This window comes from Tripterygium wilfordii, chromosome 15 (assembly GCF_013401445.1).
Source record: "Tripterygium wilfordii isolate XIE 37 chromosome 15, ASM1340144v1, whole genome shotgun sequence".
Taxonomy (NCBI): domain Eukaryota; kingdom Viridiplantae; phylum Streptophyta; class Magnoliopsida; order Celastrales; family Celastraceae; genus Tripterygium; species Tripterygium wilfordii.
The window spans coordinates 12,580,796-12,597,314 of NC_052246.1; the positions used below are offsets into that span (position 1 = coordinate 12,580,796).

General features: G+C 37.4%; 4 protein-coding genes across 6 annotated transcripts; all 4 read left to right on the forward strand.

Moving 5' to 3' along the window:
• The first annotated feature begins 801 nt into the window (after window positions 1-801).
• Window positions 802-2,988, forward strand: LOC120016473 (pentatricopeptide repeat-containing protein At5g56310). Its single transcript, XM_038869266.1, has one exon. It carries the CDS (start codon window positions 1,037-1,039, stop codon window positions 2,696-2,698), a length of 1,662 nt encoding a protein of 553 aa, XP_038725194.1. The 5' UTR covers window positions 802-1,036; the 3' UTR covers window positions 2,699-2,988.
• A 593-nt stretch (window positions 2,989-3,581) lies between these two features.
• On the forward strand, window positions 3,582-4,656 carry LOC120016474. Its single transcript, XM_038869267.1, has 2 exons — window positions 3,582-3,980; window positions 4,077-4,656. The coding sequence occupies exons 1-2, from the start codon at window positions 3,596-3,598 to the stop codon at window positions 4,187-4,189; spliced, it is 498 nt and encodes a 165-aa protein (XP_038725195.1). The 5' UTR covers window positions 3,582-3,595; the 3' UTR covers window positions 4,190-4,656.
• A 2,040-nt stretch (window positions 4,657-6,696) lies between these two features.
• LOC120016995 lies at window positions 6,697-12,069 on the forward strand. Of its 2 annotated transcripts, none has more exons than XM_038870025.1 (5): window positions 6,697-7,051; window positions 7,134-7,327; window positions 8,083-8,404; window positions 10,583-10,678; window positions 11,448-12,069. In XM_038870025.1, exons 1-5 carry the CDS (start codon window positions 6,956-6,958, stop codon window positions 11,451-11,453), a joined length of 714 nt encoding a protein of 237 aa, XP_038725953.1. In that variant the 5' UTR covers window positions 6,697-6,955; the 3' UTR covers window positions 11,454-12,069. The 2 variants fall into 2 exon arrangements, with proteins under 2 accessions (XP_038725953.1, XP_038725952.1); XM_038870024.1 differs by having other exon boundaries at window positions 6,698-7,051; window positions 11,463-12,069.
• A 2,001-nt stretch (window positions 12,070-14,070) lies between these two features.
• On the forward strand, window positions 14,071-16,418 carry LOC120016994 (E3 ubiquitin-protein ligase SIRP1-like). 2 transcript variants are annotated; one of them, XM_038870023.1, is made up of 2 exons: window positions 14,071-14,226; window positions 14,990-16,418. In XM_038870023.1, exon 2 carries the CDS (start codon window positions 15,031-15,033, stop codon window positions 16,159-16,161), a length of 1,131 nt encoding a protein of 376 aa, XP_038725951.1. In that variant the 5' UTR covers window positions 14,071-14,226; window positions 14,990-15,030; the 3' UTR covers window positions 16,162-16,418. The 2 variants fall into 2 exon arrangements, with proteins under 2 accessions (XP_038725951.1, XP_038725950.1); XM_038870022.1 differs by lacking the exon at window positions 14,071-14,226 and adding an exon at window positions 14,233-14,565.
• Window positions 16,419-16,519: the final 101 nt, after the last annotated feature.

The window sequence follows — 16,519 nt, forward strand, 5'->3', positions numbered from 1 at the left end:
ATAGGTGGAGACTTTGAATTTATTTGTCTCTTGCCATCATAAATTTAGTTTTGGTTAAATTTATCCTGTCATGTTAAAAAATTTATTAAGCGAGGGTTTAAAGGTCCGAGTTTAGGTCCGTAGACATAGAAATATTCTTTTTGTTGATAGGATTCAAATTTTAATTTATCATTAACCACTCATGAATCGAGCATGACCAGTTCAAAAATAAATAATAAAGTTAACGGATTGTCACAACAATTTCCATATACTAAATGCCTTTTACGTGAAAGACAACTCATGAAGATGTACAAACATAAACCTATTCGATATAGATGAAAAATAAAGGTTATGGAAACAAAAAAAAAATTAGATATCACATTTTTGAAACTCATCACACCTCATTGTAGGATGTCAAAACATAATACACTCCCAAACGGACCTTTGAGAAGATTGAGTCCAAGTCCACGTTTTCATACTATGAAGTTATGCTATGATATATATATACACACACATGAATTCTCTTATGGGGACCAAAAAGTGTGGATCAAAATATAATGATTGTAATAAAACACAACATAAATGGAGGTCACACATTTACTATGGGATCCACCACATCTATGATTGAAAAAAAGTCCACAAAGTTGGTCCACATAAGAGAATTTCTATATATATATATATATATATATATATATTAATCTTTATCCAAATCAATATGAATTTCATGAAAAATATTTAAGATGGTTTGTTCAAGATTTATAAGAGGTAACAAGTGAGCCACTAGTTGAACGATAATCACATTACATGTAAAAGATCACTCACCCATTAGATCATGGATTCGAATCATATCTAAACCCCCATTTAAAAAAAAAAAGATTTATAAGAGGTAAGTTATGCCCTTTATAGGGGGGTGTTTGGAGTTTGGACAACATAACTAAACTTCAGGGGTGTTTATGCTTATTTTTATCATAATTACGGTTTTTGCGAATATGACAAAAATATAAAAAAAAATGCATATATACCCTCTCCAAAAAAACTCCAGCGAAGCCAAATTCAAATGCGGCTCTGTCGTTTCCCTCCAAGCTCACACCGGTCTCTCTTCAAAAGCAAAAGCTTCACGTCTTCGACGTCAACGGCTGCTCCGGACCTTATTTATTCATTGAGCCGTTGCTCTAATCTCAAACATATCAACCAAATACATGGCTTCATGATCCATCAGGGCCTCCACCGGGACAACTTGTTACTCTCTCGATTCGTGGATGTTTGTATGGCTCTCGGATTCTTGGGCTACGCCTTTTCCGTCTTCGGTAGTAATCCGGATCCGAACATTTACCTCTACAACACAATGATCAAGGCCCTCTCGCAGGCAGACTCCGCTAAGGACCCAATCGGTCTCTTTAACCGGATTCAAGTGGTTGGGTTGCGACCCGACTCGTACTCGTTCCCTTTTGTGCTGAAGGCCGTGATTCGGTTATCGACGGTTGAAACTGGGAAACAAATTCACTGCCAAAGTTTAGTGATCGGGTTGGACTCGAATGTTAACGTGGTTACTGCCTTGATTCAGATGTACTCGTTTTACGGTTGTGTTCCGGATGCACGGAAGCTGTTTGATGGAGTGAGTTCAAGAGATGTGGTGTTTTGGAATGCCATGGTTGCTGGTTATGCCAAGGTTGGTGACATGGAAAGTGCCAGAGAATTGTTCGAGCGAATGCCAGAGAGGAATGTGATATCTTGGACGACTGTAATTGCAGGGTACACTCAGATAAACCGCCCAGATGAGGCAATCACAGTGTTCCAAAGAATGCAGCTCGATGGTGTGGAGCCTGATGAGATTGCAATGTCGGCTGCACTTTCTGCTTGTGCTGATTTGGGTGCCTTGGAAATGGGAGAGTGGATTCATAACTATATTGACAAACGAGGACTCAATAAAGTTGTTCCTCTTAAAAATGCACTCATAGACATGTACGCAAAATCTGGAAAAATAGGGAAAGCCATAAAAGTATTTGAGAGTATGAAGAGTAGGAGTGTTATATCCTGGACAACAATCATTGCGGGATTGGCACTCCACGGACTTGCAAGAAAATCGCTTGAGATTTTCTCTCGTATGGAAATGGCTAAAGTGAAACCGAATGTTGTTACATTCATTGCTGTCCTTTCTGCTTGTAGCCATGTGGGATTGGTTGAAATGGGACTTTGGTTCTTCAGTAGCATGAAACCGAAGTACGGGATTGAACCCAAGATTGAACATTATGGCTGCATGGTTGATTTGCTTGGACGTGCTGGTTATCTTCAGGAGGCACAAGAGCTAGTCAAAAGGATGCCATTTGAGGCTAACGCTGCCATTTGGGGGTCTCTTCTTGCTGCTTCTAACGTTCATGGAGATGCTGATCTTGGAGCAACTGCTCTCCGGCATCTAATAAAGTTGGAGCCCAATCATAGTGGAAACTATACACTTTTATCCAATATATATGCTGCTGTTGGCAGGTGGAATGATTCTAGGATGGTGAGGAAGATGATGAGGGACACTGGTGTTCAAAAGATGCCAGGAGGTTGTTTCATTGAGGTGAACAACATAGTTCATGAGTTTGTTGCCGGAGATACATTACATCCTGAGTTTGATAGGATACATGAAGTTCTATGTATGGTCACTGAGCAGTTGGAATGTTGCTTACTATTTGAAAAGAGAGGTATTAGGCTGGACGAGATTGATGAGGGATAGGGGGAAATCTGGTTCTTGCCTGGGAACATCTAAGATGATTCCAGCTTTTGGTGCTACAATGAGTGGAGCTTTGCTCATATCACCCCATTGACGAGTAGATATTCCATGCTTTTTCTATCTCTCCTCTTCTTGTATTTTTTCTTGAGCTCTGCTTAGCTTTTTCATAGACACATACACCTTCGTTCTCTTCCCTTTCCTATCCTGTTTCCCATTTTTTAAAAATATCCTACTGAACTTTCCCTACAAAAGAAGACTTCAGATTTTCCCTTAGAGGAATTTCAGGGGCTTTACTTGTATCTATTTCCGTTCTTGCAACCATAGCACTGAAGCAATTTGATCTTTGTTTTGTTCCTTCATATCAGATATGATAATTTGGGTGAATTATTTTCAGCAGTAGTCACAGTATCCTCCTCGTCAGGAAGGGCAGGAACAATCCCAGTTGAGACTCTAGGTCCTGTAGCACTGCAATAATATCTGAACTCAATGTCCATACACACGCTGGTATGCTTTAACCCATTTCGAAGCTGGCAGAAGATGAGGACAGTAGAGAACCCAGAAAATCCAACAGCTCACACAGAGCAATGACAAAAACTGAAGTTTCCAACAGCAGAAGCAATTAATAACAACAGAGGAATTCACCCAAACAACCAAGACAACACAGAAGAACAAAAGAATTCAGGAAAACAGAAAACAATAGCAAAAACAACAGATAATCGAACTCACCTTAACACGGCGAACACGACCATGAAGACGATGCTAATGAAGATCTCGCCCCGCCTCACACCCGTCTTGAAGCTTCACAGAACAACAAAGGAAAACGACGTCGATCAGAAGGGAAGATATAAGTGGAGATCAGAAAGCAACAAAGGAATAGATGCATGAACCGCAGGTCGTACGATGCAAGTCAAAAACAACACTCACACAAAACAAAAAGAGGCGTACAGAAACTACCCTAAGAAAACGACAACCCAACACCGCGCAACCATTAGATCAAAAAGACGGGAAAAAATTGGACGGACTCCTGAGCCCACAACAACCCAGCTGAATTCTGAGACGACATTGTTCCTCGAATACAGCTGTGGGAAGGCAAGAACGAAGCAAAAGGACGCTGTTTTGAAGTCAGAGACGTGTGGGAAAAAAGGGAAAACAAAAACTGGGAAACAACTCTCGCAAGTACAAAAAGCACACGGACGAAATCTAGCAACTTTAAAAGAAAGAATAGTTTTGCCGCCCTATTGTCAATTTCAGAATTTTCAGTGCTGCGACGTGAAGGGAAGCGAAGGTCTCGTTCTCTTCTCAGACACTCTGGCTCTCTGTAGATTCTAAATCTTTGATAATGTTTGTAAGTGTTGATAATGTTTATATGTTTTGATTTTAGATCCTTCTGCTGCCGCTGGTGATCAGAAATTGAGCGCCTCCACTGATTCCGGCATCGACAGGATACGTTCTTATCAGTTATTAAGTTCTTATCGGTTAGAATTTGAATGTTAGAATGTTAGATTCATGAGGTTCTTATTAAGATTCTTATCTGTAGATTCATGATGTAAGTATCTGTTAGATTTGATTCATGATCGCCTAAAGATTATTGCTATTCTAGTAGTAGAAGCATTGAAATCTAGATATAGAAACAAGTTCATTGATAGATGCGAGCGAGGATATTGCAGGAGGGATGTTTGGTGTTTGCATCATTATGGATCATTGCTTGAAACATCAACATGGTGATAAGGATATTGCAGGAGGGATGTTTGGTGTTTGCATCATTATGGATCGTTGCTTGAAACATCAACATGGTCACTGTGTTATACACACACCTCATAATGTTTGACGCACAAAGGAAAAGAAGGAACCAAGCAAGACCCAAAAGGGGTCCTTACACTATTTTAATGAATCTTAAACGATACCTTATTTAGAAATTCCAATAAATTTTTTGATATGTGTGAAAAGCTCAACAAATAAAAATCGAGTTATGAAGCGGAGGAAGCATATTTCAAAAAACATCTCAATTTTATTTTCCTATCTTTGTGTTCGGGGAAAAAATTGAAATTGAAGTTAAATAGACTGAAATGGGAATTAAGAGAAAGAGAGTAAAGGAGAGCTGAAAAAGGTAACCTTTTTCATTGTAGGAAATAAGAGCTTAATGTTGCTAATCTATTTCATGAGTAATCCTTACTCACTTAAGCCCACTAACGACTTGCACTGACTCAATGCCTACTATAATGCTTTGAATTGGAATTTTATGCATATCATATATACAAATCCTTATCAATATGAAAAACTTAACTATCCTTTCATTTATCTCCATAAAAATGTAGATAAAATGTAGCAACATCTGTACCGTAGATGTTGATAGCATCCATATATACAAGTGGGACAAGCATGCTCAAAGAGCTCCGAAAGAATATTGATAAAATAGATAATGAAAATGACATATTAATTAGCTCAATCAACCAAGCCCAGCCCAGCTCAGCTCAAATCGCATCTTAAATCTCAACTCTCCACTCTTCCGTGTCACTTGCATCAGTATCTCTAAACTGATGCAAATAGCTAAAATAGATAACGAAAATGACATATTGTTGTAAAAATGCTACTGCATCATCAGTATGTCTAAAAAGTAGCTAAAATAGATACTTACAATTGTGTTATATACATTTAGATACCCACCTCATATTCTCTAAACATTAAATATTATATAGTATTAGAATATTCTCTCTCTTCCCTCCTCTGTTCTCTCTTCTATTCAAAAGTATGGGCACACTATTTAAGAATTTTTTTAATGTAAACAAATAATATTTTAATGTTTTAGAGATGTGTGACTGATGAAGTTGTTGTTAAATAGAGATGTTATAAATTGTTAAAAAGTGGTGTTTAAGTAAATAAAATAAATAACCTCTTAAGACACTCTAATGCGAGTGCTCTAACCCCATTTCCGTTATCTCTTTGTTTGATTAGTCAGACAGAGAAATAACTAAAGAAGTATCACACCAGTTATGACTTTTTTTCAATAAGCAAGATTTCATTGACGTTTATGCTCCGAAATTTTTTGAAACACCTAAAGTTACAAGAACATAAATAAGCGACAGTTCTCATTTAGAAATATTGTGAGACAAGCTATTAGTATATAACCATATGTAGGGGTGTAAATATTCGGTTATGGTCACTTTTCTTGATTTTTTGACATGAATTTAATTGACCAATCGGTTGGTTATCGATGGTTATTTTGATTATCTGTTGGTTCTTTAAAGAAATATGTAATTTTTTTGAAAATAACCGATCGATCGGTTGAGTTGTCAGTCAATTTGATTATATCGATAATTTTATACCGCCCTAGCCATATTAAAACCTTTCCCTCTTCATTCTAGTGAACCCATTCAAATCCAACATAAAATAATTCGAAATTTAAAAAATATTGAAAAGAGAAAATCACTTGAAAATATAAAACAAAAGGGAGGATTTTGTTTGAAATAGAAAATGAAAATGAAAAAACAGAAAACAAACCAAAGGAATTTCAATATGTCAAACGTGATTAGAGAATCTTAAAATATTTATCCCAATTTCCACCCCAAAGAAAATATATTCCCCAAACACCGAGGGGTGAGAATTGTAAGGTACTTGGTAGGGTAGCCTGTCATCCTCTACTATTTAATACCATATCATAATGACTCTAGGTTAATTTTAATCTTATTTAGAGAATAAATTAGAGGAAGACGGCAAGTAAATGCTGTTATTCTTCACTCACACCGAAGGAGTGACACAAGTCACACAGCGAAGTAGCGAACCGTCAAAGTGTCAAACCAGTAGGGAGAGACTGCAACCACTTTGTGCTATCACGTGAGGCACACGCGGCCTCTTGTCCTTATAAATTGGAGGATTTGATTTTCGAATTCTCAATTAATCTCGCAATTAATTACACAACTAATTATTCGTTCGCTACGCACATAAAATCATAAAAAAAAACCCTAAAAAGGTAAAACAATAAATTAAGACAGTAATAATAATTAAAGGAAGAAAAAAGAGACGCAAGACTCTTGCGGATCCTCCACTTGCCCTCTCGTTAACTGTCATCCAGCCTAAAAATCAAATCGGAACCGAAACGCCATGAAAATGGTGACATGTTGTTTGTAGCAGAAGATACAAGACGAAGAACAAGAGCGAAAGTGACCGGAATTTTTCAATCAATGTATGTCCCTTCGAAGGGAGTGGAGATTAATTCGATATCGGTGAAAGAAATAGGGATTTTGCGCGATTGGGGGCGAGTATATGATGCTTTGTAGTCCTTTGAGAGATCGAGTACAGGCTTGGCTTCGTGATTATGATGGGCTTCAATTTGTCGCTGTGATACTCATCTACGTTCAGGTGTGCCTGTTTTATATTCTGTTTTGAATTCCGTTCGTCGTAATGTTGTTGTTGTGAGAATTGTGTTTATGTGTCTCTGTAGATTGCTTGTGCGTTGATTGGATCGCTGGGCGCATTGTATAACGGCGTGTTGTTGATTAATTTGGCGATTGCATTGTTTGCGCTTGTTGCAATCGAGAGTAGCAGTCAGAGCTTGGGCCGGACCTACGCTGTGCTTCTCTTCTGCGCCATATTGCTTGACGTTTCCTGGTTCATCCTCTTCTCTAATGAGATTTGGTGCGCGATGCTCTGCTTTTGATTTCCGTTATTTAATCATAAATTCATGGTTCCTTGTTTGCTATGCTAGTTTCTCAATTGTATTTGATTCTTTTCGGCTAGTTAAAGTCTATCTTTATGAATCACAGTACTAGATGCAACTATAATATGGTTTACAAAAGCACAGCCACGAAGTGACATGTTTCTTTAACCTCTTATATTTAGTAAAAATCATTTTGGAAAAATTAAAACTCAGCAACACCAAACTCAACCTTGGTGGGGTAAGATTATTAATTATCCTACGATTCGCCTGGCTTAACCTTTCCGGGGTAAGAATGTTGATTGTCCTAGGATTCATTTGGAACTCACTTTTATTCTTTGATGCATCTGACTTATTCGTCCTCTCTATATAGTTTTAGAGATTGCATGTGTTCTTTTCTTTTTGTTATTCTTGAGGTAAATCAATACTTGGTAATGGAACATACATGGTAAAACAATATTCTCCATGGGAATTTATCATGACTTTAAGTAATGGAATACTTGGTCCATGGAAGTAGCACTCAGTGAGTAGTGCTATCCGATTCTTCTCTACAACATGATATGTGGCAGCGGTTTCTTATTGATTGATGCTGCACTGAACAACTCTATCGTGCTTGATATACATGCTGGTGTATCTTTTGTTTTATAATATGTGTCATGTGTGTCATTAAGTTTAAGGTGCTTGTGATTTTTGCTGTAATTCCACTCTTGATGGAAAGAATTGCTTTTGCTTGCAGGAACATCTCTTCTGAAAAATATGGAGCATACTTTATTTTTTCCTTGAAACTCACTCTAGCAATGCAGATTATTGGATTTTCTGTGAGACTATCATCTTCATTGTTATGGATTCAGATTTATAGGTTGGGGGTTTCCAGTGTTGGCACCACAGCTTCTCGGGAAGCAGATTTTGATTTGAGAAATAGTTTTCTAAATCCTTCAACTCCTGCTGTAGTTAGCCAATGTTCAGGGTCTGACGAAGCTATAGGAGGCGCCATCTATGATCCGGCATATTACTCGTCCCTCCTTGAAGATGGTCAAGAAATTAGATATACGCGTGAGGTATTGTATCCTTGCATGCAATCTTGCACCATTCAAATTTTCTTGGTATTTTGCTTGATTTTATTTTCAACTTTGGCCTGATGGCATTAGTGTTATAATTTGTATGTAAAATGTTCCATTTTCATAAGATATTCATGACTTTTATTGAGAAATAATAGTCTGGAACTTAGTGGTTTGGTTACTGGGCAAGTACATTTATGAATTTACAGTCTTAGACGCAACTATTTGTGATAGGGACATTGTGAAAAAAAGTTGACAGCCTGTTGAGTGAAATTCTATTAGGCATTTAAAACATATTCTTATGAGCTTAGCTCGAAGTTTTGAAATAGTCGTATAATGGAGTGGCATGCGTACTTTCAAGATGTAAATGTATTAGGGTCTAAAACAAACATTGATTGCATTTTATTAAATAGATCAAGAATGAATTTGTTGGAGTCTGCAACATCTATCGTTTTTCTGTTTTTTTTTTAAGGAGCATGAAATATACTTTACTAGATAAAAGGACAAAAGAAGCAAGTGCATGTTGGTTGATCTGCCCACTGGATGGAGTTATTTGTTTCCTCCTAATTAGATTAACGAGCTTAAGCCCAACTTCTTGATGCGGGCTTGTACCGAGATTCATTCATTTTATTAACTATTTCCTGTAAATCTTCAAATCATTGAGCATTACTGTTCACATTGAGACCCTCGCAGAACAAAATTAAAGAGTTTTTGACCATTTGTTTTGCTATATCTCTTGTTCGTGTTTCTTGTGCCCTTCGAAGGCCCTTGTATTCCTTAATGTACAGGTAGCCAGCAACTCATTAATTGAATTACACGAATAATTCCTTCCAAAAACCTACCACTATCTATCGAAGCTCTCTTGTGCAGTTACAATGAAGGATGTGATTAACTGATTCTTCAGCCTATTTGCAGAAAGGCATATATTCATGAATGCACATCCTCTTTTCCAAAGAGTTTCAATGGTCGAGATCCTTTGCCATGTAGCTTCGAGACCAAAGAATGCCACTTTAGTGGGCACCTTTGATATGCTAATTGTCTTGCATGCAAACTTCTTCCTATTTTCTTTTTCAGAACGTCGAAGGAGTTATTAATTGCAAAGGTTCATTATCTTGAAAGGAACTTAACTCTTATGTGAAATTAATATAATTCACCCATTCAAAATTTGATCCTTCCATCTGGTGCACTGTTTCCTTGGGTTCTGAATTTGCAATGGTCCTGAAGTAGTCATCAGAAGTTGACTTTTGCCTAAAATTTCCGTTGGAACAAGATTGGATCCGTTTTAGAGTTTCCATGTCGAGGGACAAGAGCAATATATGTGGTTAATCCCAATAGAACTAGTGTAGATGTGAGTCTCTTTTTCTTTTCCAAGCCTCTATTTCTTGTCTCAATGTGACACTGATTATCCAAGAGCAGCCCAAAACATGAATTGTTGATTCCCAAAGCTTTCTAATCCTAATACAATGTAGAAGGATTGGTTTGCCGATGCTTTCTCATCTTTGTGAAGGAACATCTATTTGCCACAGAAATGCTTTACGTTTGGAAATTTTCATGGTGAGAATTCATAGCTTGGCTTTGGGGTTGACTACATGAATCCATAGGAGAAATAACTTGCAATCCACTCCATATATTCTCTGTGTTTGATACAGTAGACAAAGAAATATGGAACTCTGCACAAACCAAAGACTCACTTTTTACTATTAGGTTATTACAATCTCTCTCATTCAAAAAATTCAAATTAGTTGGAGCATGCATATCAAAGGTGGGATGTATGCTGTGGAGAGTTACTACATTATGTCCTGTCCTGGGTGTCACAAATTCAATACCAGGGAAAGAGCTTCTATATTGTGTGAGGGTAAGCTGCCTGTTTTGGCCCTTTCAAAGCTCCAAACCTCTTACTGATAGGAGATTTGCGGACAAGGCCATCCTTCTTGATTTGGAGCACGTAATATATAAACTGTTGTTTTATCAACAGTTTGCAAAATAATCAAAGTTGTTTTATGCAAGTTCTAATGCTATGTTGTGCATAACCAATGCTATGTTATGAATAACCAATAATGTTTTAAGAGTGCTGTGTTATAGTTCATCTTGTCTTTCTTATAACTTCTGTAGTCTTCCTTCTTGACATGAATCTGCCCCCGCCCTTGGTTTTTCAGTTTCCACTCCTTTTGTTTGCAGGGTCAAAATCATGGTATTGCTGGCAATGGGTCTCCTTCTGGTGTTGGAGTTTCTCATCTGAAGGCATCTTTGGGTGGATCTTTTCAGGCCATAGATGTAAGTACCTTTGATAGTGTATGACATTCCCCTGATTCTTGGAGCTGTACCACTCCATAGTTGATGAATTCTTCTTATAATTTCTTCTAAATAAATCCAGGGACAAATGCAACTTGATTTGCCACACTAATGATGAATATTGTGATAGTAATGTTAGGGAAGCAATCGGAGAAGGGAGATCTGGTTTATCGGCCATGGTGGTTTAATAAACTTCAATGAAGAGAAATAGATATATATAAAAGGACTTTGTATAAAGTGAGTATTTCAGGATGAATGCACTAAAAAAACTTCTATACACTTTTGGAAGTCCTGCAAATGCTTATTTCTTCACCCCTACTTTTAAATTAGAAGTAAAAGTAGGAAAATAGCTGTAGAGCTAAGCCTTTGTTTAAACTGCATGCTGATTGTGCCTCTGAATTGGTGAATTTAGTGACACAATTTTACATTACTGTTGTATGCTCACGAGTTTTCAAACCATGTAGTCTTCATACTCATGTTAGTGATATGGTAAATAGACATTACTTTGAAGTTGACTCGTGTAACAATACGCTGATATGTGTGGATTTTTGCTTCTGAATGGAAGTGTGTCGAATAACGTTTGTCCTATATTCGTATTTTATTTCCCTTGGACAAGTGCTTTGAACATTTGTGACCGAGAATGTGACTGCTTGTCATTGCTTTAACTCTGCATATAATTATGATCTCGGTGTCAATGGACTCGTAGTGCCTACTCTGCCTTACGGTATTTCCCTTTGTTGTTTCTAAGTAGTTTTAGCACTTACAGGAGGAGAGTGCAGTAAGCGTGCCCCAAAAAGTATAAACTATCCCGCAGCATCAATGAAAATTTCAAGGTGTTCACTCCATGGTGTTGGACTGGTTTATGCAGAGTTTCCATTTTTGACCAATTTTTGCCAACGATAATGGCCCCCAGTCTCAAAGTGGAAAGCATGATGTGTTCTATTCTGTGAGGAGTCTGATACGGCCAGCGGTTTTTCTATTCGAGAAGCATTATGTCAATTCAATACATGAGATTTAGTCTAGGATGTCATATTGGGGAATTTGTCAGAGTTTTTTTCTGAGATCCAAGCAAATCATGCAGGTAGGGCATGGCACAAAGATGCATCTCCTTGGACAAACTTAATGGCATGTTGGCTTTGTGTAGCTAATGCAGTTTACATTATTGGAGAGGCCATATTCATATGGAATCCTGCTGGAGAGCCCAGATTGTGGCATATTTTGGGTTATTGATTCTTACGAAATGCCAATACCTTTTGTCCTTGTTTCTAATTATTATCTCCTTAGGGCTAGGTCTATTCCCTATTAAAAACTATATATGTTCTTACTTATATATCCTTTATTCATCCAGTAGATTGAAGTTTTTGGCAGTTGAATTGGATCTATCGTTGAACATGGAATTGGACTTTTTGAATATATATATATATATATATATATATATTAAAAGGTAACCTATAAAACAAGTAATCCATGGACAAGGACAGTTGTGTGGGGGTTTTGGGATTTGTAATTAACTAAGCAGGGCTATCAAAGTAGTTCGGCAATGGAGAACAACTGAACAATACAGGAAGGCTTAATAAGTGAGGGAGCAGTAGCACTTTCAACGTCAAAAGGGACTCTTACAGTTTTCAACATCAAAAGCCATCATTGACATCATAACCTAGGGGATGGGGTTTTACAATTCTTTTAATTAGAATTGATTACAATTCCTCCCTAAATTATGTTAAATGATGGTTTATTTAACATATAGTTTTAATATGAATCTTAAATCATAAATACGAGATTGTTATTCCAAAAATTCTAATATCTCATTTTTTTTAAAAAAAAATCATGATTTGGAAAAATATTATAGTCAATTTTAATTAAAAAGAATTGTAGCCCCAGCTAATCCCCAAGAGCCACCTTCTTTCTTGTAGTGTGTGGTCCTAGTGGTTTGATTGTCCCTTTGGCTTGAAACCCTCAGACACAAACTTTATGGATATGTATGGTCGTGGTTTTTTTTTTTTTTTTATATGCTTTCCATCTCTACTTTCTAAATACTAGGAAATTAAGGTTGTCTGAGACTTCATGAAGTTCTATAACCCCTGCTCACAACTTCTTTGGCAAAATCATGAATGTGATTACAACTTATGAGAGAGAGCTGGAGACACGTTGGTCCTTGAATACTTGAGCATAAATCATTCACACATGCTACATCAAACCATGTCCATTTCACCTTTCATTTTGGCCGGCATATAAAAAGTCTAGAAATAAAATTAGTTTTTTTTTTTTTTTTTGAAAGAGTGCTACGTTAGTAGCTTAGAAAATTATAAATCCAAACCTAAAAAAATAAGCACCCGAACCGAAGAGGAAAAAAATACCGGAATAAAATTAGTATTTGAAGTGGTTATTCTTAGTTACCCTGGCCCATCACTCAATGACATGCCATGGCCCATTCTTCTTAAGCCCATAACTAAATTTTCAAAATTTTGAACTGGATTTGCTAATGGATGACGTGGCAGGCTGGTACGCGAAGAATTTATTTACCTTTAATTTATGTTGTCTCCTCACTGCTTACGTTACGCAGCGGCGGCATCACAAGCACCTTCAGGATTTCTCACAGTTGTTGAGTTTGATGTAAGGATTCAAGTGAATTCATAGGTTTCACTTGTCCCACGTGATACACATGAAATCTTATGTATACAACTCAATAGCAATTGAGATAACTCAAATACCATATGTTGGGATGTCTATCATAGCTGTTATTTAAATACTACGAGGAGTATTTCTTTCATATGTAAGAAGGTAAACAACACTCCCACAGTTATGTTGTGGGCGAAGTTGGGGATTGACAAGAAGTACACAAAATTTACTCGCAGTGGACGAGGTCGGTTCAAGGATATGTATGATGTACGTAGGCTTTACTCTCGGATAATATGTGGAAAGATTGTTTCTAGAAATTGAACTAATGATCTCTAGGTGAACCTCCGCAACTTTACCACTGAAGCACATGTTTCCCAATATCAAAGGAATGGGCTCAACATGAGGACTTCCCGTCATCCATTCTTGTATTAAACTCGTCCAATGATGTTTAATTGCAGAGAGCTCCGATGGGTTACAGTGGTGTGTTAGTGATGATATGATAGCACCAAAAATTAAAACCAAATTAACCAAAAAAATTAGACAAAGATTAAATGGAAGCAATGACAATTGAAACAAAGACTCTTGCAAAAGGAATTTGAAAGAGAAAAAAAAATTAGATTAAGTTGGTCCAAGCTTTGAATCTGTATCAATGGGAGATTACAAACAAATTTTCAAATAATGCATAGTTTCACTGAAACGCATAAAAAGTTTAAAAAATAGAAAAAAAAATACAAATAATAAGAGAGAGAGGGAGAAGGCTACGCGTTTTATGTTTGTTTGGGTCGTTAATAGAGAATCTCGCAGATTATTGTCATTTTCTTTTCTTTCTCTCTTCATTTTCTTTCTCCTCTTCGACACAAATCCTCAGATTCTCCCTCTTCTTGTAATATTATAATTAGTGCTGCTTCTGGGTACAGCTTTCCTATAACTTTCTCTCTATATATATTTTTTTCATTATTTATTCTGACAATTCTAGTTAATTCTTCATTTATGTTGATTTTAGTTTGCGTGTCAAATCTTTTAATTTAATGTGAAGAAATAAATATATGGGTTGTTGGGTTCTTCCAGATCCTTCTTCCGTAATCATGTGCTGATTATTGAGGACTTCATTTAAATACCCTTTTTGTTCGGTTCACAATTTCAATTGAAATTCTGTATTTTCTGTCAAAAGCTTTTGTTGCCTGGCAGTTGGATGTTCTGGTTCTCTTAGGCTTTGGACTCCTCAGGCTTGGTTTGGGTTTTGTGTTTTGGTAAGCATGCAATTGCGAGCTTGAAATTTGTATGTTTTCTGCTTTATGGGATCTGAAATGATTATGTTTTCATCTAGGTTTGGATGGAATCATCTGCCATGTTTATTATTGTTTATCTTTTTTGATGGAAAAAATACTCCATCCAGCATGATAATTCAACCACTGATTTTCATGCTTTCGTAGAGCATGAAAATCTCTGAATTTTCTGATTGATGGGTTTTTGAGAATTTGTGGTTTGCTTAATTTCTCTCTTTCTGTGGAGTTGCCTGCTGTTTGGGTTTTTGTTTTCTTGGAAAATTTTGTGATGGTGTGTGTCTATTTGTCAGCTCCCTTGAAAAGTCTCGATAAATTCTATACTTTCTTTCCGAGGATGGGATGAGTTTTGTTGATTTTGATAGGGTTTCTTGTCTATGATTGTAAACAGAAATAAAGAGAGAGGATTCTGGTGTTGAAGGGTAAAGGAAGATGGATGAAGCAATGGTGGCAAGGTATTGGTGTCACATGTGTTCTCAAATGGTCAATCCCATCACAGAAATTGAGATCAAATGCCCTTTCTGTCAAAGTGGATTTGTGGAAGAAATGGGCACCACCACCACCACAAGGGACAGTCACGATCCTGATCCTGATCCCGATTTTGGATCGGATCGTGCACTTTCCCTTTGGGCCCCAATTCTGCTTGGCATGATGGGTAATCCCCGTCATAGATTAAGGAGATTCAGGCGGAGGGGTATTGATGATGATTTTGATGATAACCAGTCTGAAGTCAATGATGATGTAGAGGCACACCGCGAGGGAGAAACTGAATTGGACCGTGAACTTGAGTCGATCATTAGGAGGAGGAGGAGGAGCTCAGGTGCAATTGTCCAGTTGCTGCAAGGAATTCGAGCTGGAATGATAGCTGAGGCCAACAACAACGCTGAAGGAGAAAATACGGATAGTAATAGAGAGCGAGAGCGAGTAATTTTGATCAATCCATTCAATCAAGCCATCATAGTTCAGGGTTCTTATGGCTCAAGTGGAGGTCAAAACCAGAACCAGGGTCCAATTGGGTCATTAGGAGATTACTTTGTAGGTCCTGGACTGGATTTGTTGTTGCAGCATTTGGCTGAGAATGATCCAAACAGATATGGGACTCCACCAGCACAAAAGGAGGCAATTGAAGCAATGCCCACTGTGACAATCAAGGAGAACTTGCAGTGTTCAGTATGTTTGGATGATTTTGAGATTGGCACTGAGGCAAAGGAAATGCCATGTAAGCACAAGTTCCACAATGCTTGTATATTGCCATGGCTTGAACTACACAGTTCCTGTCCAGTTTGCAGGTTTCAGTTACCTTCTGATGAATCAAAGCTTGATTCGGATAGGTCTAGGAGTAGCAATAACCAAAGGGGGGATGCCAATAGTACTGATCATAATGGCCATGATAGTAACGGTGGTGAAGCGGGAGATGGAGAGGGAAGGAGTGGAGGTGGTAGAAGGTTTTCAATCCCTTGGCCATTTAGTGGGTTGTTCTCTTCTTCAGGTGGTAATTCATCTTCATCGTCGTCTTCGTCATCAAATGCGGCTGGAAATTTTCCTCAAACGGATGAGAATTGAGTATAATATTGTTCATAAGCTGTTTCTGTGATAGCTTGTCCTTCACTATGTTGCTTGGATGTTGTTATATACTTATATTCCCTTGCGCCTTCCTTATTATGTACAGAGTTTCTTACTTACTGGAAAAATGGGTTTTGATTGGTTTCTTCAGATCTTTTGGCCAATTAGAATTTCTATTGATGCTGTTCTACCAGCTCTCCTAGTTTGTATAATTATAAATTTTTAGCTGCTTTTGAAAGATTCAACAGTTTTATTGCTGTGGATTGTGGATGGATGGGATTTCTTCTGTTTGTTTGAATCGCCTTTTGTTTATAGGTGGTGGAGCCTTCTGATGATGGACCAAGTTGTGTGTGGATGA